The following is a 21,778-nucleotide window of genomic DNA, read 5'->3' on the forward strand; positions in this document are numbered from 1 at the left end:
ATAAACAGGTGGCAAAAATCATCAATACCAAATCATGATAATGAAGTACATCCATTTACTAACTTGGCTTCATGCAATAGGCTTATGGTTTCACATAGCTCCATACCAATCATATTGAAACTAGATATATCATCTTGGATATCAAACTCAATAACATTCAACAAAGTCTTATGTTTCCATTCATAAACAGGATATAAATGCCCATTCTCCTCGTTATACCACAAGTCACAACCCATAAGGAGTAAAAATTTGATATTCCTTCAAACTCGAGGTTAGAATCGACATCAATTCAACTAATGCACCATCCCCATTTTAAACAAAATCCAGATCACTTTGGCAAGGTAATTGTTCGGTTCTCATTTCTATGAGTAAAAGAAGCACGTTTAAAAAAAAAACTAACCTTTTTATGTATTTTCATTGAACACCTGAAAGACGAACCAAAAGAAGCATCCGAATCAAGCAAAAAAGACTCATCAAGAGCTATCTCACCTCGACCAAAACTGTGTCTCGCGGAATGACCCATTACTTCCAGTTATTTAAAAATTCATGAGACCAAAAATTAGATATAAAGTCTGGCGATGATGATATGGTGGCGATGGCTGAAGGACCTTTTGGTAGTTGACAAGTTGGGTATAAGCCGGATAATGTATGATACAAGGGAAGGGTGGATTTGGAAGGTTGATCAGACATGTCTTGCATGTAGAGTGGCCATATGTGAGGACACGTGGGATTGTGTATTTGTTGCCGAAGGGCGGGAAGCAGAGTGGGCACTTGGATAACTTCGATGGGTCCATGACTTCTTTTAGAGTTGAGTTATTCTGCTGTTGGTGGACGGTAGTAGGAGGTAGGAGATGGTGATGGGTCAGTCTATGCCCACGCGATTGATTACATGTAATTAACAAGAGTCAAACATTAGTCAATAATGTCCACGCAACCCCAAATTTCTTAAAGCCGTCTTTTGTTCCTTTTGTTGAATTAGGTTTTTTTGTGAAGAATATCCTCCTGTTGACCAATATACCAAAAAGATTAAACATGACAACTTGTTAAAAATATGAAAAACCTTTTCAAAATTATGATCATCATTATTGACACATGAAATTTGGATCTTTTTAAAAATCACATTTTTTGGTTTCTATCTGCAAATATTCCAATCCATATGAATTACAACATAGCCCTTACCATGATACGAACGGACAAAATGATGGTAGTAACCATAAAATAGCTGAAAACGAACCAATTATGAATAAATAAATAAATAAAGATTCATTTACCAAAAACACATCATGGTAGAAGGGATTTTTTCCAATCATTCATTTTATAATACTCCATTGAAAACTAAAATATCCGTTTTAAATTATGTTTTGATGGAACTAAACAACGTCTCATATTTTGATTGCCACTTTAAGAACCTATCTTGATAATTTGTCATGTCACTGTAAGGGCTCCAAGACAAAAAATAGTCCGCTTAATTAGCAGAGAAGACTCTGTCGTTGTTACTTATTGTAAGCCTGCATAAAATTTGTCAAAACAAATGGTTAGGGGCATATGGTCACAAGCTAAAAAATAATAGTAGTAAAAAAAATAAATAAAAACATTTACCCTTAGGCTCAAATCTAAGCTTCACATTTTTGGATTGACTTTCAATTTTGAATGTAGCAAGTAACCAAGTCACCATAGCCCATAAACAAAGACCAAGTCAAATATATTTATATGTATATATATCCCAGTTCAATGTTAACCCCATTTCGTTTAAAAACAAAGAAATAATAATAATAACAATAGTAATGTCAGTTTTTTCACTGCTGTTGACTTTAGTTTGCAGTTGACTTTTGGGTGACACGCCACCTACAAGTTCACATTAAGTTTAAATTAAGGTTACCTCTCATGGTTCTTCTCCCAATTCCACCATTACCCTTCCTCATCGTCGCAGCAAATTCCCCAAAATCAATTTGTCAATCCTACAACAATCAATAATAATTTATAATTTAATATAACTATAATAACTAATATTAGAAATAATAATATGATAGTTTAGTAAATAGTTAAGTTATTACATTATCTTGATCCATTTCTTGGATCATTGTATCCACTTCCATCGTTATCAAAGAATGCAAAAGCAGAAAACAAATTCTCCCCTCTCTCCAGGTTGTTAGGGTGAAGAGTTGCAGCAAGAAACTCACCATAATCTATGGCTCCACTGCTATCAATATCAGAAAAAAAAACTACTTTTTTTTAGTTAGAGTTGAATATAATACATTCAAATGAGAAACTTTCATCCATGAAAATCACAATCAGTTGACCATACTCTCTCTTAACTTATTTCAACATGCAAAATGGCCTAGGTATCCTTCCCCACAAGTCTATAGCAGCTAACCTTTTAAGCATGTTTGTAATTTTGTTTCTTTAAGTCTCGCATATTCGGGTATTGTTTTAATTTTTTTATTCTTATTTCAAATTGGAATCTCGAATGGGGCATTTGAAACAGACTTACAATATGGATTCATAGAAACAGAGGAAGAAATTTACCTGGGTAGAGTAGTCGATAGGTACCTTGACAGCTACATATCAATTACTCCTGACAATGATTGTAACTCTAATATACAGGATAGAATTGTTCGTGCCTCGATCAAATCACAGCAGAAACATCTCAATTCGGGAAAAAAGAAAAACAAAAAGAACATCAATAGCATTTACTAATAGTTTCATATACTCGATTAGTTGTAGCAGCTTTTGATCCTTGAAATCAAACCCAAATATGAATTTAAAATTAAAACACAAAAGAAAATAACGAAGATTAACGTACATATTCTAAATGAAGGACTTACCTGAAGAATAATGGCACCAAAAGGAGAAACTGGTGGACATGTTGAAGCAATATGTAGGATGAGATGCTTGTAGGGTAGCGTTGGCAAGTAAAACAACCAAATGTAATAAAAAAAAGGAATTGTTACAATGAATCAAGATAAGCAGTTGTATGAGTTAAAGTTCAAATAGAACTTTCATCGAACACATGGAAGGCATACTAAAGCCCAAAAAAAACCAACCTGAAGGATTAAGAAGAAAGAAATCGACAAACACATCCAATAAATGAAATGAGAGGCAGAGGTCAACGTTTGTGTTTCTTTCATTCCTTATCAAAAAGCAACCCAAAAACCCCATCAATTTCTATCAAAAATAACAAAGAGAGAGAGAGAGAGAGAGAGAGAGAGAGAGAGAGAGAGAAGAAGAAGAAGAATGGGGAAGGTTGCTGAAGCAGACCCCCCCCCCCCCCCTCTACTGACCTATCGGAGCAACAGCTCCGCCTCCCGATGCTTCCACTCCTTTTCTTCTTCCATCGACCCAAAGTCGTTGAAACCCCATCCTGGTCGGTCCAATCGAGCCCAATGGTACGTTTTTTGGTCGACAACCACTTATGCTTGCTGCGATAGTTACAATCAAATGGAAATGCAACCTAACAGAGAGGCGAAAAGAAGAAGGCAAGCGTAAGACCTCAAGATCCTGGCGGAAGATGAATTTCAGATTGGGTCAGTAAGTGGTAGAAGCGGTGGAGAGATCGAAGGTGTGGAGATGATTTACAACATTGGTGTTGTTCAGTGGAAGAAAAGGATTAGTGTAAGATAACGATTGGTAGAGGGTATCCCGTTGGTCTCCAACAGGGAGACGAAGAAGATGTCGATGGCGATAGTGGCGAAAACGTTGCCTGGTGCGGCAACGGTGGTTTGTTGAAATCTTCAATTAGGGCTTATAGAAGAATGATGTCAAAGGGGGAGTCGACAGAGTGGAAATCTTATTTCGGTGGCGGTGGGGCGGTGGGGATTGTAGAAAAAATATGAATGAACACGTAGAGATAAAGCATCAGACACGTATCGCTTTGGAAAACAGAAGGTGGACACGTATGTAAGCAGTGGAAAACAGGAGCACATGATAAACCCAATCTCTTAAATCCTCAGTCAGCAGGTTTTAATTTCCAAAAAAACAGAAAAAAAGTTTGGTCCAATGAGATAAAAGAACTGTTCAATTGGAAACAGATTTTTAATATAATTATATAATGTAAATTTTGACTTTAACGCTATAATAAAAGGTCATAAAAAGAAAGAATTTCATTAATATCCTTAGAAAATTCAAGTACTACTACTATGTCCTTATAAATTTTGAATATATATATATATATATATATATATATATATATATATATATATATATATATATATATATATATATATATATATATATATATATATATCCTCAAAAAATAAAACTCACATTTATATCTAAATTCTTAATTTAATTAGGTTTAATATAATCTCATATAAAAAAAATCTTATCTAGAATTCAATTTGTGTGATTATACTAAAATACCCTACCAAATATTAAAGGTTAACATTAAACCCTTTTAATTAGGAGTAACCTAATTGTAATTTCATGTACGTCGTTTACTTCATGCCTAAACATAACTTGTCAAAACCAAAACACTTATAAGAAAACGATAGAATAATAAGGAAGAAGATGAAATATATTGAACGATATATGTACAACTAGGTTATAACACGTGGACACCACGGATAAGAAATTTAAAAAATAATTCGAGAAAGTTAAAAATAATTTTAATTAAATTATAAGGTAAATATTAAGCAATGATAATAAAAACTTTAACAATTATAAATATGTGTAGGTATTATAGCAGTAACACGGATGGTGTTAAGTCGTATTTTTAATTTTTTTGTCAATTGAAAAAGATAGCTTTGTCCTTGGAACAAAAATGGTTTTATCATTTTTTTTAGTGAAACATAGACCATATACACAAATGTATTTTTTTAAAGGTACTGTAGATGTAATGTTTTTAGAAAGAGGGATAAGTAATTGATAAGAGACCATATATAACAAATCCTGCACAAAAGGGTTCATCTAAAATCAAAACAACTAAAAATTGGCTTTTATATTCCGACAAAATGCAGAAAATCTATAACCAGTATACAAGTATTACCACAGTAGCATATCAAGAATCCAGTAGTAACCTACATGTTTTATTTTAACCAAGAAAAAACCCAGTAAGTGCACGAAACTAATAGACATGGAAAAGAAGAAGACTTCAACTTCATTTTCATAAACTTGTATACCAATTGAAGTGTACAGAAACCAGAGTAAAGCTCATATGTGAATCATCTGGTTATGGTATGGCTTCATAAGACTTTGCCTATTGAACTTGCCTGAGAAAAGATTCACACTACAATGAGCTTCATCGCCAACATGCTTTAAGGACTCCTTGACAACAACTCAAAACCCATTTTTTTATTGTTTACGTAATCAATTGTAGGAAAAGAAAGTTTAGAACTCAAGACTGCTTCATTTACCTCTAGTGAAGCCATAGTTCTGTAACAAATTGAATTTGATCAGTCATCAGAAAATATTGCCAAATTAAGGACGAATCGATATGGCTTCTGGTAACCTGGAAAACATATTATGAACAGAGATTCATTATATATCTTGCACAACAAACTCAAAATTACCTTTATGTTACAAAAAAACACAAATTTTCCCACATCTAATTTGTGTGTGAAAGAATGAGAGAGAAGTGGTGGTGTTGTGCTGAAACCCATAATCCAAAAAAGGAAAACCCACATCAGAAGACAATGTTTTCGTCATTTCATTTACACTAAGTTGAAGTGTGGTATGGTCGACATTTGCACCAAGTTGTTTGACGAAATCATTTGGAAGTCCAACCACTAAATACAACACACTTCCACTAAATGCATCAAGAACACTATGATCAACATTATATACCCTGGGAGAAACATAAATGGGGTGATTACATTCCTGAAACATAAAGGGGTGATTACGTTCATGTGAAAACTGATATATTAACCTAAAATTAGCCCTGGTATAACGAAGTCAATAGAATCGCAACTTTATCATGGTATTTGTATTAGCAATAAAAAAAAATACAAAAATGATCATTATATTGATATAATCAAGACTTTTTATGTTCTAACAAATACCATAATTGTATTATACTGTACAAGTTACTATTTCTTGTGTTAACCCAAAACAACCGGATAAAAAGTATCAACGGATGTAGATTGCCCAACTTGTAACCTAATTGCCCACCTCATTAGATGTGATTTCCTAGAACTGATAAAGCTTTTATGGTATAAGTCAAAATAGTAAAAAAACACATATAGGGAATATTTAAATAATTATCCCTCCTTTTTGTATAATTCTTGCCTCCGATTGTAGCTTTGACCTTCACTACCTCTAGTAATTCTGGCCCAATTTTCACTACAAACATACAAGACCTCAGTTTACTGAATTAGTCAATGTATAAGGATATAATGTGATTTATGTTTTAAAAATAATCCCTAACATTTGGGTGAAGATGAAGGTATGCGAATCTAAAACCCATGTGATTTACCTGAACACATGAACAAAATTGATTCAAATGGTTAAAAATGACAAACTAAACCTAAGGTACTAATGTGATTTTAATTTTGTAGTTTGATTCAAAAGAGATACGATTATTTAATACTTTTATAATACTTTAGGAAGTGAAAGATAGTCGGTTATTTAGGTATGTATACACAAACGATATAAATAGTGGATCATGATTATTCAAAGTGTGTATTTTTTAACATAATATTTGCATTTTGCATAAAGAATGAGTTACCATTTGTGATCTTGCATCTTCAATACTTGCAAGTTTATAATCTATCTTAATATCAATGTTTCTGCAACACAATTAACAAAACCAGAAGTTTAAAAGTAGAATTGGTAGAATGTCGTATCAAAAACTTTCGATGGTACAATGTGAATATACAATGTTCTAATTGAAAAAGAAATATGATGCTATAATAAAGCACACCTTTGAATGTTGAAATGAAATAGAGGCTTTTTGTTTGGATCGTGAAAGTAAACTTCTAATTTCTTACCACTGCTATAGTTGCAACAAATTATACCTGGAAATAAATTGATAACTTGTAAAATGATAAAAACACATGCTGCAATAAAGTCTAATATCATAATGACATAATGAAAATCCTAATGCTCTAACAAAAATAGAGAAAGGGCTAAATGAATTAATGAAAGTCCGATACTATTATAAATGTATGATGTGATAATGATGTAATGACATAACAAAAAAAGGAGAAAGGGCTAAATATTACCCATCCGTCGATGCTTCTATGCATATTGGACATGACATGGAGTGATGTAGCTGAGAGATTAGTACACCAAGCTTCCATAAACAGGCCTAAAAATTACTGATATATAGGTTAACCAAACATAACAAAATTGGATATACTGATTTAATACATATACAGATTTCTACACATACACACATATTTCTCAATCTACCTTGAAATTGGAGTTAGGGTTGTGAACTGTGGAGAAGACTGGAGGCAGGAGGTGGGTAGAAATGAGCCGTAAACAAGTTGAATTTATAAGTGTGTTACAAGGTAATAAAATAAAAAAATCAATGAGATAAATTCTACACAAAGTCAGAAAAATCGTAAAGACCCAAACTGGATATGTTTTCATTATGGAAAAAAAAAACCCTCAGGTTTCACCCTTGCTTCTATAGATCGATAGAGGAAGAAAGATTAGGGAGTGATATTCTGGTGGAGGTGTAAGGGTGCCTGGTCCTGTGTGGTAGATGTGTGGTTAAGAAATTGATGTATGTTCCACAAACAAAAGAAGAATTAATGGGGGCTTTCCATTGGAGATATTACCGTTCATGGAAAGCAGAGGACCGATGTATGATTGAAGCGTGGTTTTCACTTGGCTACATGACAACGAAGGTGGATGATTGTGAACTAAATATAGAAGAATCAAGAAAATTTAAATCTTGTCGCTTGATTCTTAATCCCCAAAAACCATCATTTGCATCAAACATCAAAACTCCATAAATTACAAAGTTTTCTCCCAAAAACAACTAGACCCAATTTAAAACTTGTGATTTTAAATAAAATATGCGATTTCAAAACTCAAATAATGATGTTTAGGTTTGAATACATAAAATACAGAAAAAGAACCTAGATTATTAGTGTTTTGGATCCAACGAAGGAACGGATTCCAGTGACGTGCATTCCGGCGAGATGCAATTTTTATAATTTTAACCTCCATTGAAAGCAAATTAACTTCATGTATGGCCTGATTTTATGAGATTTACCTGATTTTAGGATATAAGATATATTTTCTGCATATTAAGTCAACTGAAATGCTGATATGTAGGGATACGATTTCAATGGATGTTGTGATTGTATTGGCGGGAAAAGCAAAGAGGAGATTGACGGTGGAAAGACACGTGGCAGGAAACAATGTTAATAAGATGATGTGGCATATAGGAGAGGTTTTTATTAAGCATGGAGATTAACTGGGAGCATCATAAACAAATTAGGGGTATAGATATCCACCTACAAAAAGTAAAAATGTTAGAATCCTTGTTTTCATAAAATCAAACATCATAGGACCCACATATTTGAATCAAAATGAACGAAAAGCATGATTCCATGTGATGAGGAAACTTAAACAGTTAAACTCCATGTAATAAAAGAACGGAAATCAAATTTGATGTGATGAGGGAGAACAACATGAAATAAATGACGTGGAGGATGTTTCAATTAGGTTTAATCGTAATTGCTTTAATGCTAATCTTTAATATTTGGAAGTGTATTTGAAGTATAATCACATTGAAATTTGATTTCTAGATAAGTTTTTTAATATTATGGTAATTTAAACATAACTAAATTAAAAGTTTGGATATAGATGTGAGTTTTATAGTTTGAGATGGATATATATGAGGGTGTTTGACTAAGCTTATGAAAAATCATAAACATTTTTCAACTTATAACTTATTGCTTATAAGTTGATAAATTATAGGCGTCTTAGTTATGCATTTTGACTTATTACTAGTATGACACTGATATAAGCTATTTCTATCTAAACACCATTTTTAGCTTATACCGGTGTGGAATTGGTAATAAGCTAAAAATGAGCTTAAATAAGCTTAACCAAACACCCCAATGTAATTTCAAATTTGTAAGGATACAAACTTAATACCTACACTCCGCTCTCGAATTCAGGGCTGGTCCATTGTTTTATACTACCCGGGCGAGATAAAAAAATTATGCCCTTATATGTGTACCGTATAATAACAAAAACATATAATCAAACAAATGTAGTAATTTCTAATATAAAAAATGCAGTAACTTTTATAATCAAACAAATAATACAAACAAAATATACAAAAAATCACCTAAAACGATGTTTTCGCGCATTTTTTTGAAGCGAAAACATCTCTTATTTTACAATAATCAATATTTTTAAAAAAACCACTTTCAATACTTAAAATTGCTAATCCATTCAATCTTTCTTGAGTCATGGTACTTCGTAGATACGATTTCAAAAGCTTCAATTTTGAAAAACTTCTTTCCGCGGAAGCAACCGTAACCGGAACCGTCAATAATATCCTATATGCAACCAACACATTAGGGAACATATCCATTCTTCTTGCATACTCCATTATTTGAATAGATGTCCAAGGACTTCGACTTTTGTATGCTTCATCCGACAACATCTTCTGCAAAAGTTTTAACTCAATGAATAAACCATCTCCATCAATATCATAATCTTCACCATTTTTCAAATTGGACTCAAGATTTAAACAACATTTCTTTAATTCATCATCAACTAAAAAAACTAATTTGGAATCAACAAACAAAAAACCAAATATCGATTCAAAATATTGCATTTGTTCAAATCTACTTTTCAATTGAACAAGAGCCATATCAATAAGAATAAAAAAATAATCCCTTTTAAATGCTTCTTGAGAAGATTGGTGTTCTCTTTCGGTATTTGGGATTTCATCAAAATATATTTTTTTTCTTTTTTTATTGTGTTTTTGAGGAAATTCGGGTTTAACTTTAACACTATTTGCTATTTCTTTTGCTTCACTAATAGCAAAGTCAAACCCACTTTCCTTATATCCTTCAAAATAATTAATTAACCCCTCTAAATTTTTTACAGCAACATCAAGAAGCATTTCTTTGGATTGTAACTTTTTGCTTACCAAATTAATTTTGTACAAAATATCATATCATATAACTAAACTTAAAATAAATTCAAAACTAGAAAATTCATCATTTATTAGTGAATCAGCATCTTTACACACTTGTCCATTATCACTTATTTTATATAATTTTTTTAAAGCTTTTCTTATTTGATAAAATTGTGTTTTTATTGCTTTAACACATTCAATATGACTTTCCCAACGAGTAGTTGATAATGATTTAAGTGTTAGATCATCAATAAACTCAAGTAAAACACTCCATCTTTTGGTTGAATTAGAAAAAAACATTATAAATCGTTTGACATGTACCAAAAAAAGTTTTTGCCTTTTGGCAAGAATTTGTCATATCACACAAAACCAAATTTAAACTATGACATCCACAAGGCATATAAAAAGCTCTATTATTTTTATCAAGCAATCGTTTTTGAACACCTTGGTGTTTACCTTTCATATTTGCCCCATTATCATACCCTTGACCACGAACATAATTAATATCCAAATCAAGAGATTTTAGGGCATCTTGTAAAACATTAAAAGGACCTAGATCGGATGTATCTTCTACAATTAAAAACTCTAAAGAAAAACTTTTCAACTTTTAATGGAACACTTTCCAAATCTACACATCTTATAATCAAAGTCATTTGTTCTTGGTGACTAACATCCGGAGTGCAATCAAGAATTATAGAAAAATATTTTGTCTTTTTGATTTTTTTAATAATTGCACATTTTACCTCGGATGCTAACATTTCAATTAATTCATTTTGAATTTTATGACTAAGATAATGATTATGTGTTTCTTTGTCTTGAATCATTCGAAAATGTTCTTTCATTACCGGATCCCACTCCGCAATCGATTCAATTACACTTAAAAAATTGTCATTTGAGTTTTCATAAATATTTTCATTTGTACCACGAAAAGCCAAGTTATTTTTTGCTAAACATTTTACAACATAAATAATTCTAACCATAACTTTCTTCCAATGTTCGGTATCTTTTTTTTATTTTATTTTATTTTATTTTTTTTATCATTTCTTGAATTTCTTTGTCAATTGTTTTGTTTTTATTTAACCTAATTCGCGTTTCATTCCAAGTTCTTAAATTATCCATATGATCGGAACTATTTTCATGTTTCACTAAGATGCTTCCAATCTTTAATTCCTTCGGTTGCCAAACTACTTGTTCTTTTGAATATACTAACCATTTTCTATCACAAGAATCACCATTTCTTAATTTCCGAATAAAAAAATCAAATGAAAAATGTCTACCAAGTGAATCTTTTGGAAAAATTATGTTGGTATCAACTTCTCTATTAAGCCCTTTTTCTATTAGTAAATCTTTCATTTTTGAATCTAAATCATCCCATACTCTAGGATCAAAAATATTAAAATCACTTGGTTTATCTTTATCAAAAAAATCATTTTTTTCAAAATCATTGGAAATATCAACCGAATCATTGGAAGTACTAGGTGGAACATTAAAATTATTAACCGGATCATTAGAATTTTGATTTCTAACAAAATATATATTCAAAGACCCTCTTAACTGATTAGCCTCTTCTTGTTCTTTTCTTTTTCATTTTCTATTTTGAGCACCCGATGGTTGTTTTCGGGGAAACATGTTTCAAAATCAGCAAATCTAGTTATAAAAGCTAAGCAAAGAAAAAAATCAATAAATCTAGTTATAAAAGCTAAGTAAAGAAAGATACAACCTACTAAAGTTTTCGTTTTTATTTCCCACTTTGAAGATGTCTATAATCTGAAAAATAAAACATAAAGTCAGAAATACAAATCCATTTTCAACAACTATTGACTAATAGCACTACAATGAAATAAATATATACCTTTCAAGAGACTAAAATAAACAAAAATCAGCCTCCCAAGTCCTGTTTCACATCACAGAAACAAGAATAAACCTTTAGAAAAGTAATTCACAAATTTGTTTCATAAACAAACCATAGTAATCAGAAACTATACCTGAAGTAAACCATAAATCTCATATACCAAACAACAGAATTTGATGCTCGAATTTGTATCAGAAACAAAAGATGACTTTTTTTATTGTAATCCAACTGATGAAATCCAACAGGTAATAAAAAAATTTCCTGAATCCTAAAACAAACAGATGGTTGAAGCAAGTTTAGAGGTGATAGATTGATGCAACAAGTTTGGTGTTCAAACAAAAATTAAAAAAAATCACTTGAAGAAAAATAGAAAATTTACCCTAATCAGTTGAAGAGCATAAGATGAGAAAAGAATCAGAAACCGAGAAACCACACAGGTCTTCCATTCCTACAACAAATCACAATAATCAATTACTCATATTAAGAACAAAGAACCGATGATTGATGGCAGCAAGTTTATGTATTTAGCAAAATCACAATCAATTGAAGAAAACTCACCCAAAAATCAAGCAAAATCACAATCAATTGAAGAAAACTTACCTAAAAATCGAGTGGATGAGAATAGAAATCGGCAATCAGGTCTCCAGTCTCCAGGTTTTGTTTGATTTCTCAAATCTTCGGGTTGTGTTTGATGTCTTCAGGTCTCAGTAATTAGAAATCAAGAATTAGAGATGAAGATCGTATCACAGTATCAGACTATCAATTTTAGAGAACTAAGAAGATTGAATTAGAAATTGAGAGGAAGGAATTGGACTAAATTTTTGGGCCAAAATTACATATATAATATTACTTGCTGTATAGAAAATATGCCCCAATTTTTTTGATGCCCTGGGCTTAAACCCAACCTGCCCATGTAGTTGGGCCGGCACTGCTCGAACTCATTGGAAGAAAGAAAAACATAGAATAGAAAAGAAAGTAATTGATCTTTCTTTTCTTTCTCTGGTTCCTTCCAATTTGAGATTGATAGTTTATAGGGAAAATTAATTTAAATATTCTTTACCTTTCTCTTTTGTTTCTTGAAACTCGGGAGCAGTGGCGGTTCTCTTTGGATGCCCACAATGGCACTGACAACCAACCAACCACTGCGTTTCCGATACGCATAAATTTTTCAAATTTTTTCGAATTTTTTATTGTAAAATGTGCTACCGGGAACACCTACACTACTACTGACCGACAACAACTACAAAATCCAGCGTCTGCGTCCGCCATGTCTCGGGCAAAGATCTTTCCAAATCTCTCTGCTTCCTTTCCTTTCTCATTTTTAATGAAACTCGCGGGCAAAGCATTTTGAAATTCTAAAAAAGAGTTTAGAAACACTTTCTGATCCTTTTATATCCATAACCCTATAAAATAAGCGAAGGAACTGTATATTGGATTGTTGGGCCTAATTTATACAGATCCATGATTATTGATTCAATTCACACACGCACGGACGCACGTCGCGCACCTATAAATCAATAATCTCAGCAACACTTGGCAATCCAATCTGTGTAAAATCTGATCCGAGGTTTTCTGCGGGGAAAAAGGTATTTTTTCGGACGTCGTTTTATGAATATCTCATTCTGTTTGTTGCTACTTGGTATTGGGTGATTACCACTTTATAATCATTTAGATTTGTAATAGTTTGAACTGATTTTGGTTTTATAGGGTTGCTAACTGAAATTGAAAACGAAATATATCCTAGTTTATCCTAAGAACCTTTTACGAATCGTAGAGAGCTTGAACTTTGAAGCAATGTCGAATTGTAGAATTTGATCTTTTGATCTTTAACTAATCTTTCAGGTTGGTTTTATTTGCATTCCATTTGTTTCATTGCAGTTTTTGGGCTAAAAAGAATGAACCTAGCAGAGGATAGACTAAGCAGCTTGCCAGATGATCTTATCCATAAAATCCTCTCTTTTCTTGAGCTTGAACACTCTATTAGAGTGAGTGTTTTGTCATCTAGATGGAAGTCTATCTGGAAATCAATGCCCTATCTCAATTTAATAAATTTCGTCAAGATTAATAGTCCGCCTGACTTCTCCAAATTTGTTAATAATGTTCTGTCTCATCGCAATTATCAAATTCACTTGTCTTCAGTCTTTTTGTATTCCGATGGAAGAGTTAGCCATGAATTTATGAAAAGATTTCTTGAATATGTGTTAACTCACAATGTCCAACAATTGACTGTTTCATGGTCGCCTGAGAATGAGGTTGCATTCCCTCTTTCTCTCTATACTTCTCGTTCTCTCCAGCATCTTGATTTGCATAATTTTGGGTATAATGGGTCTTATTCGGGTACACCAGCTTGGGACCTTCCAGCTTTAGCAACATTGCATCTTTATAATATCAGAGTCTCTGATAACTGCACTGATCTTTTCTCCAAGTGCCCCAACTTGAAGAATCTCAACTTAAGAAATTGCAAAATTGGTGAAACGAAGGTTTTCAAAATATTTCATCCTCAACTATCTAATCTCACATTGGAATCGACATTCTGGGGTGTGGAGGTTATCGATGTGATTGCACCTCAACTGAAGAATCTCACTATTACACATGGCGAAGGGAAGCATCTGATTTCTGCACCTAGCCTTACCTCCTTGGTCATAAAAGGTCATGATCCTTTGCAGCTAATTGCCACACAAGGACAAGGTTTCCCTTCTTTGGAGAAGGTGGATCTCCATTTATCCTTCCTAAGCTCTGAACATGCTCCTAAAATGATTTCTCTGCTTCAACAGCTACACACTGTCAAACTTCTTACACTTGACTTGAACATTCTCAAGGTATTGGTCATTGATTTTGTTTATCAATTGCTTTCTTACAAAGATTTTCAGTTTCAACAACAGAAAATACTCTTGTACGATAATTAAAGATCAGAACAAAAACAAAACATGGTTTACACTAAATCTATATCGATGATATTCTTTTGTTATGTTTTATGTAGATTCTTTCTTCATCCATGGGACTAATGTCAAATCAACCTTCTCCTTTTGCTAACTTTAAGATTGTAAAGTTTTTAAAGAGTGACTTTGGAAGGGTATACTTGGAGGTGGAAGCAAATGAGAAAGCAACTACGTCTCTGGTAGTAGATAGTTCTGATCAATGTTCCATTTTCAGAATGGTCTCTCGTGAGGTATGCAACACACAAGTGTATATTCTTGGGTTATATTCGTGTTGCATTTGTATTATAAAAGGCATCTATATATGTTGGAAATTTATGATGACGATGACGATGCAAAACACTGCAGGAGATTGAAGTTATGTCTGATATGGTATTAGCAACACTACTTATTGCAAAAATTCGGTATCGGTTAAAGAAGCGCAAAGCACTTACTGACACCAAACAAGGACATGATATGGAACAAATGGATGCACCAAGGAAGAGCTGCAAGAGGAAGATGCATGAACATGGCAAAGTACAAGTTAAGAAGCAGAAGGTACAATCAGCGTTTGAAAAGCAATGGCACTTTGGGAAAATGATGACACAGATCAAGAAAGGCAAAAGTGAAGGATTACTGAGAAAGCTTCCTACATCAGATACTTGTGACTTGATTTTATTGTTGCAGCAGATTGATGGATTGGTGACTGAATTGTCTGCATCAAAGAGGCCTGTGCTACAAGAAACATTTTCTATCTTGTGTGAAGAAGCTGCAGTTGTCACGAATAATATGTTGGATTGTATGAAGATCCCATGTCATAAGAAGCCAAAACCTTCAAATGTCTAGTTTCATCAACATATATACTCCAGCTTTGCTTCAGTATTCTTAGCTAATTGTGAGTTCTTGATTTCCCATATACTCGTAAATTATAGCTATATTCAAAATGAAAACCATTGATCTCATATTGTCTTCTGTTTAATTTGATTTCAGGTTCTCATTTAGAGGATATTAGAACCATATTTATGATAAATAATGTATGAACTTTTTAAATTTTAGTGGATCTGTCAGTGACCTCTTTGTGGGGTTTCTTGATTTTGGATTTCTAAGTAAATCTTGGCGTTTTTGTCTCTAATATTTATTGCTTATCGGTGACTTCCTCTGATTAGAAACTGTTCTTTCACATTATCAAATCATTTGTTGATTTGGATCGATTGAGATGTTGTTTCCTTGATCCATAAACCTCTACAAGGTTGCAACTGAATCACAATTCAATTTATCTCTGCCCACTTCAACCTATCCCTTCAAAAAAAGTCAGCAAAGAACCTCTGAAATTGACCCAACTTGATTGAAATCCCCACCCCAAATCCGATACCAATTTGTTGCGCAGTAAATAAGAATAAATGAGTTTGAGGAAGAAATTAACAAGAAAGATAACAAAATTGATTTTCTATTATTTCTTCTCGTGAGAGTGTACAAAGCAAAAAACAACAAGAAAAAGCTTGAATGAAAAGCTTCTATAGCTAGAAGTCAAAGTCAAAACACTTTCCAACTATTTACACAATAGGACCCTAGACTTATAGTTTAAGACCACCTTTACCAACATAACAAAATCTCTTGAATAAATGTAAAGCAGAGGTGAATAGATATGATCAAGGAATCTTGACAGCTTTGGTTTCAACGTCACATGAAACATCAGGTAGAGACAAGACACCAACAGTTTTATTATCAAAGCTACAAGAAAACTTTCAACTTTTTAATTCAATGGATAGAATTAATATTGCAAGTTTATACCCAATTTGAACGTTATCGACTCATACTGAGATTAAAAAGTTTAACTGGGTGCCTATGGAACAAAAATGGGTCAGAACTACCATCACTAAAGCATCAAATTCACAAAGGAAAACTCTTGATTTGGCCAGTTCAAGTTTTTTCAGCAGCTACTATTTAAAAAAAAAAAGGTGATGTCTATATTTCCTCCTTAGATAGAAGTCCTCAAAGAGATCCAACTTGTGTGGTTGAAGCTCACATGAACATGGGTTGCTGCGTTTTTATTTATTTATTTATTTTTTTGTGAAAGATAACATCAATCTTTATTGGTTTTATTTCATAGAAGATGGTTCCCCAAGTGATGATCGAGAGTTTTACAGTGAAAAAAAAAAAGCTTTAGTGTAAATCAAGATGCAACTAGTGTTGAAACCGGAAGTTTGGCTTCTATTTTCCGGGGTGTGAATAAGATGAGCTGAGTTTAAGCAACAAGAAGAGAAGGTATATTTTACAATATTGCTATTGCTTTCAAACGATGTTCTTTATGAGGTTGCCGAAAACTTTGTGAACTTGTTTGTAGTTGGTTCAGATAGAATAACTTAACCCCGGAAGAAGTTTAGTTTGCAATCTTAGGATACGTTTGGTTGGATGTAATGGAATAGCAAATGAATGGAATAGACCAAGTAATGGAATGGTTAATTACCATTCCATTGTCATGTTTGTTTATGTTGTTTGGTATGTATAAAAAGAGAAAGAAAATGAATGAAAATACTTGACAATGACAAAAACACCCCTATAACACAAAATTCATAGAATTCAATATTTTTAACATTATCTAGTAAAAAACTATAGTTTTTATTGTAATAAACATATATTAATTGAACAAACAACCAAAACTATAACATAGACATAAAATAGTTTATATAAATATGAAATTTTATTTATTATAAAAACTCTAAAAAAACCTATCTCATAAAAACATATCAATCGTCTAGCTAACATTATCAAAAACATATCAATGTCTTTCCAACATTATCAAAAAATTATTTGATCATAATATTCATAACTTAAAAAAATTACAATTTCATAAAAAAAAATTATCCATATAAATAACGTCAAGAAAATTCTTTACCCATCCAAATTTGTCTTCATCTTCGACTGTGAAAAATATCACCAGAACGAAAACAAAATACAAATTATTTGACAAAAGCAAAAATATATCAGAAAGGGAACCTATCACCAGGAAGGAAGCAAGAACCATTTAGCTAAACACAATTATGACTCTAAAACTAGCAGATTAAAAACAGGGTGAAGATGAAAACTTACATAATATTGTTATGAAAGTAGAAAGCTACTTAACTGATATTAAAGAACAAAACTTATCGGTGTCGATGACCACTTTTACCTCTCAGAAAACATAAATGGAAACAAAAAGCTAGTGATGCTAAAAGCATTCAACCAATCTGGTCAAAGGTAGTTGAATTTGGTTTACTAATGAGGATACAAATGAAGGCTACTAATTTGAGGTTCAATAAGGTTGGAGGGAGTGGTGCCACCGAAACTGCACTCCCTTCACCGTCACATAAGCGTCACGTCATTTTTTACCACACTAGTGTGGTTTCTTGCCACACCAAGGGAGCGGTGGCACACTTTTATTTTCTTTTATTTTCGTTTTTTAGCTATTTTAATTTAATAAAACTTCTTTTTTAACAAAAAAACATAATTTTAAAAAGATAATATTTCATTAATTAAAAATACAAATACCATACATTGCTTAACTTAAAAAAATAACCTAAAAATTTAGAAAAGCATATTAAAAACATAAAACCTACAACTTAGTAAAAACACACACACACACACACACACACCAGACGATTAAAAACTTAATTAAAAAAAAACCTAGAAATTAGCCACGATTTACGTAACGTTTTTTCACTTCCTCCTTCATATTCGACGTATCCATCTCTAGTATTCGCATGTTGCTCTCCCTTTGTTTCCGAAGTTCTCTTTTCAGAAGCAATTTACAAAATCTTGTCCATTCTATCTTTTATACCCTTCATGTCGGGCCCTATTTCTTTGAACTCATCTGAATCTGACGCTTTGTCTTTGCCTTTGCTTTTTTGCTTTGTCTCTTCCCATTGGTCGGGAACGTGGTGAAACTGGAACAAGTTCATCTTCGTTCAGATCAAATTGAACACGGGCATCTGATGTAGTGTGGTCGGACTCAGATGTTCTGCTGCGTTTTGAACCACTGTCGATATGCTCGTCTGATGTTTTGCTACTTTGCAATTTCTTGTTATCTTTCACAAAATTCCAAACTTCAAAAAACTTGAATGCCTTCAGATTTTCTTTTTGATACACTTTCAACGCTTTCTTCAAAATCATTTCATCGCTTTCTCCACTTTTCCATTGACGTTTCATGTTGTTATACAAATCATTAAACAACATGATTTCCTTGATCATCTTCCCTCATTTGGAGTACACCTGATGTTTTGAACGGTATTCTCCACGGTTCATTCCTTTATGGAACCTATGTAAAACATGAATCCAAAAGCGGTCATGCTTTCGGTCTTTTCCAACTGTCGCATCTTATAAAATATTGATCCACGATTGTGCCAACACTAACACTTCCAGGGGTTCCCAACATTTAGCCTCCATCTTCTCTTTTCTTTTAGTTGTTGCTCGAATGGGTTGAGTTTCTATAACGAATTTCGGTTCGGAATCATAAACGACCGTTTCTGGTTGTGTTTGTGTTTGTTAAACAAACTCGGGTTAAGACAAAAAATCAAATGGATTAAAATCTGTTTCAGGTTGTGGTAGTGTTTGTGGTAGTGGTTGCGCCGGTCGTTGCGGAAAATACGAAAGCATACCGCGTAGTGGTAATACGGAGGTGAAAAAATCGGTTAATCATATGAAGGTATTGGGGTGGTGGTAATATATATATATATATATATATATATATATATATATATATATATATAGAGAGAGAGAGAGAGAGAGAGAGAGAGTAAAGTTAAAAAAAACGAATTCAATCAATGGACCGTTCAACGGTCAAAAAGGGAATCAAGCACCAACCGATCACAGACGATGGTTCTTTCTAGCTGTAGTGCGGCCAAGACCGCACGAAACCGCACCCAGGGGCGGTGTTTGGTGTCAACGTGGCACGAACTCGGTTCCAAACCGCACTCCACTTCGATGAGCCTAAGGGTGGCATTCATCAACTGGTTGAAATCTTTAAGGAAACATCAAGAGTTACAAAAGAAATGGTACAGTAAACTAAAAGTTTATTTTGTTGGAAATAAATATAAATCTAATCAACAATTGTCTTGTTAAATTTACAGGCTACTATCCAAATAGCAAAAAGAGATGAGTAGGGAATGAAAAATGAATTCTATGGAAAAGAAAATGTTAATTAAGGTTTGACACCCATAATAAAGGGTTACAATCAAATACTTTGAAGTGGGATATGATTGATAATTGCAAAGTGATTTTAATTGACAGTGGGAGTATGTGAAAGTTAAAAGCATATTTGATCAATTAAGGATTCAATACACGATTAGGTTGTTTAAAATTCCAATTTCTCAAAATTAACAAAGTTCATTTGTTTTTAGAGAACAAAAAAAAGACGCAACAAGAAAAGCACAAGATACGAAATTATGATTCATCGATATATAAATCTACTTCAGCGATACATAAAATTGAACACCGACAAAATAAACGAGTACATGAATTATGTTTAATAAAATTAAAAGTAAAACATATGTTAACCTTCAGAGTTCATTTGAAAATAAAAACTTTGGGATACAGCCATACAAGATACTCTACAGCTTCCTGTATAGAGAACTAGCACGTTTGTTGTTAATGATCTGGTGGCTGATTTGGTGCGATAAGGATTAAGGGGGTGATTGGATTAGCTTATTAGCTTATTGCTTATTAACTTATTTGTGGTGGGAATAAGCAATAAGCAATAAGCATGTGGAGAGATGCTTATTAAAATTAGCTTATTTAGCTTAATAAGCTAGATTTTATCAAAACACTCAAAGTTAGCTTATTGTGGGAATAAGCGCCCTCTTTTTTTCCTATCCAAACACCCCCTAAATTGCTAGAAGCTTTTGATAAAGTGGAGATTACGTCGGCTGATTTTGAGCGATACATAAAATAATTTCTTCTGATCTTGATGGAGATTGAGGGCAAAATTGGAAGATATTCTCATACGAGGTAATGGAATGAGAAAAAAAACAGGGTACCCTCATGAATGAAAACCCCACGTTCTTAATGAGTCATTCCATTCCCACGTGCACAACGCCCTACCAAAATCGCAGCCCACGAAAACCCATTGCCATTTCATAGGCTATTTTGGTTTTTTTTTTTGGCTATTTCTTGCCAAATGGTTAAAAGATTAAGCTAAATTATCTTTTGCCGTTTTTAATTATATTATGTGTAATTTGGTGATTAAAAACATAAGGAGATGAAGTACATGTCGGGCCCAATTTACCACTTTTCATGGACCCTGATTTATTATCCAATTCAGAGATCCTTTTATATATACTATTAACTAGTTTATAACCCGTGAAACCATGACTATAAAATTAATTAAACTTTAATAGTTAGAACATAAAATTATTAATAAATTATAATCGTTAATTTAAATAAATATGTGAAATTATATCACCTTATAATTTATATTAATTTTATTTTAATTTTTATTGCATTGTTATTAATTTATTGTAATTAAAGTGAAAATTTTAAAATTTGAAATAGAGAACTAATAGGTTGACAAGTGGCATGCATTAATTAAGATGTTTAATAAGGTGACACATGACAAAAAAAAGAATAAAATGTGTATTAATTAGGAGGCACATGTCATAAGATATTAAAACTATTTTTTAATAGGGATAATGTAAGCACATACCATGTTCTAACAATTCGCAATCCAATCTCTCTATGTGCAAGTCGATCTTCCAGCGTCTTAAGTTTTCATTAAAAAGGTAGGCTTTCTCGAGAAAAACCTAGCCGGATGTCGTCCATGTAGCATATATTGTCTGAATTGCTCATTCTGTTTGCTACCTACGTATTGTGCATGTAATAATCGCATTCTTCTTTTACTGATTGTCATCAATTGAATTGGGAACAGTTTGGACTGATTTTCTGTTTTCTTTTGGGTTGCCGACCACCATATATGTCATAGTTATGTTACTA

At 32.6% G+C, this 21,778-nt stretch overlaps 1 protein-coding gene and 2 long non-coding RNA genes across 12 annotated transcripts; 1 reads left to right on the top strand and 2 right to left on the bottom strand.

The window, feature by feature from the left end:
- Positions 1–1,008: 1,008 nt before the first annotated feature.
- On the bottom strand, positions 1,009–3,959 carry LOC111917295 (uncharacterized). Of its 8 annotated transcripts, XR_006189025.2 has the most exons (7): positions 3,282–3,959; positions 3,045–3,130; positions 2,826–2,891; positions 2,527–2,646; positions 2,055–2,197; positions 1,600–1,958; positions 1,009–1,508 (listed from the first exon to the last, which is right to left on the bottom strand). It is a non-coding gene; the product is annotated as an uncharacterized LOC111917295 (long non-coding RNA). The 8 variants fall into 8 exon arrangements; XR_006189024.2 differs by having other exon boundaries at positions 2,527–3,130; positions 3,282–3,419; positions 3,490–3,959; XR_006189022.2 differs by having other exon boundaries at positions 2,527–2,891.
- Positions 3,960–9,156: 5,197 nt separating this feature from the next.
- LOC128132587 (uncharacterized) lies at positions 9,157–12,807 on the bottom strand. Of its 2 annotated transcripts, XR_008230694.1 has the most exons (6): positions 12,501–12,807; positions 12,280–12,348; positions 12,034–12,168; positions 11,901–11,942; positions 11,769–11,815; positions 9,157–9,571 (listed from the first exon to the last, which is right to left on the bottom strand). It is a non-coding gene; the product is annotated as an uncharacterized LOC128132587 (long non-coding RNA). The 2 variants fall into 2 exon arrangements; XR_008230693.1 differs by having other exon boundaries at positions 9,157–11,815.
- Positions 12,808–12,960: 153 nt separating this feature from the next.
- Positions 12,961–17,305, top strand: LOC111917293 (putative F-box/FBD/LRR-repeat protein At4g13965). Of its 2 annotated transcripts, none has more exons than XM_052769204.1 (5): positions 12,961–13,486; positions 13,743–14,719; positions 14,881–15,069; positions 15,185–15,710; positions 15,806–17,305. In XM_052769204.1, exons 2-4 carry the CDS (start codon positions 13,796–13,798, stop codon positions 15,659–15,661), a joined length of 1,590 nt encoding a protein of 529 aa, XP_052625164.1. In that variant the 5' UTR covers positions 12,961–13,486; positions 13,743–13,795; the 3' UTR covers positions 15,662–15,710; positions 15,806–17,305. The 2 variants fall into 2 exon arrangements, with proteins under 2 accessions (XP_052625164.1, XP_023768755.1); XM_023912987.3 differs by having other exon boundaries at positions 12,962–13,486; positions 13,779–14,719.
- Positions 17,306–21,778: the final 4,473 nt, after the last annotated feature.

Source organism: Lactuca sativa, chromosome 3 (genome assembly GCF_002870075.4).
Source record: "Lactuca sativa cultivar Salinas chromosome 3, Lsat_Salinas_v11, whole genome shotgun sequence".
NCBI lineage: Eukaryota > Viridiplantae > Streptophyta > Magnoliopsida > Asterales > Asteraceae > Lactuca > Lactuca sativa.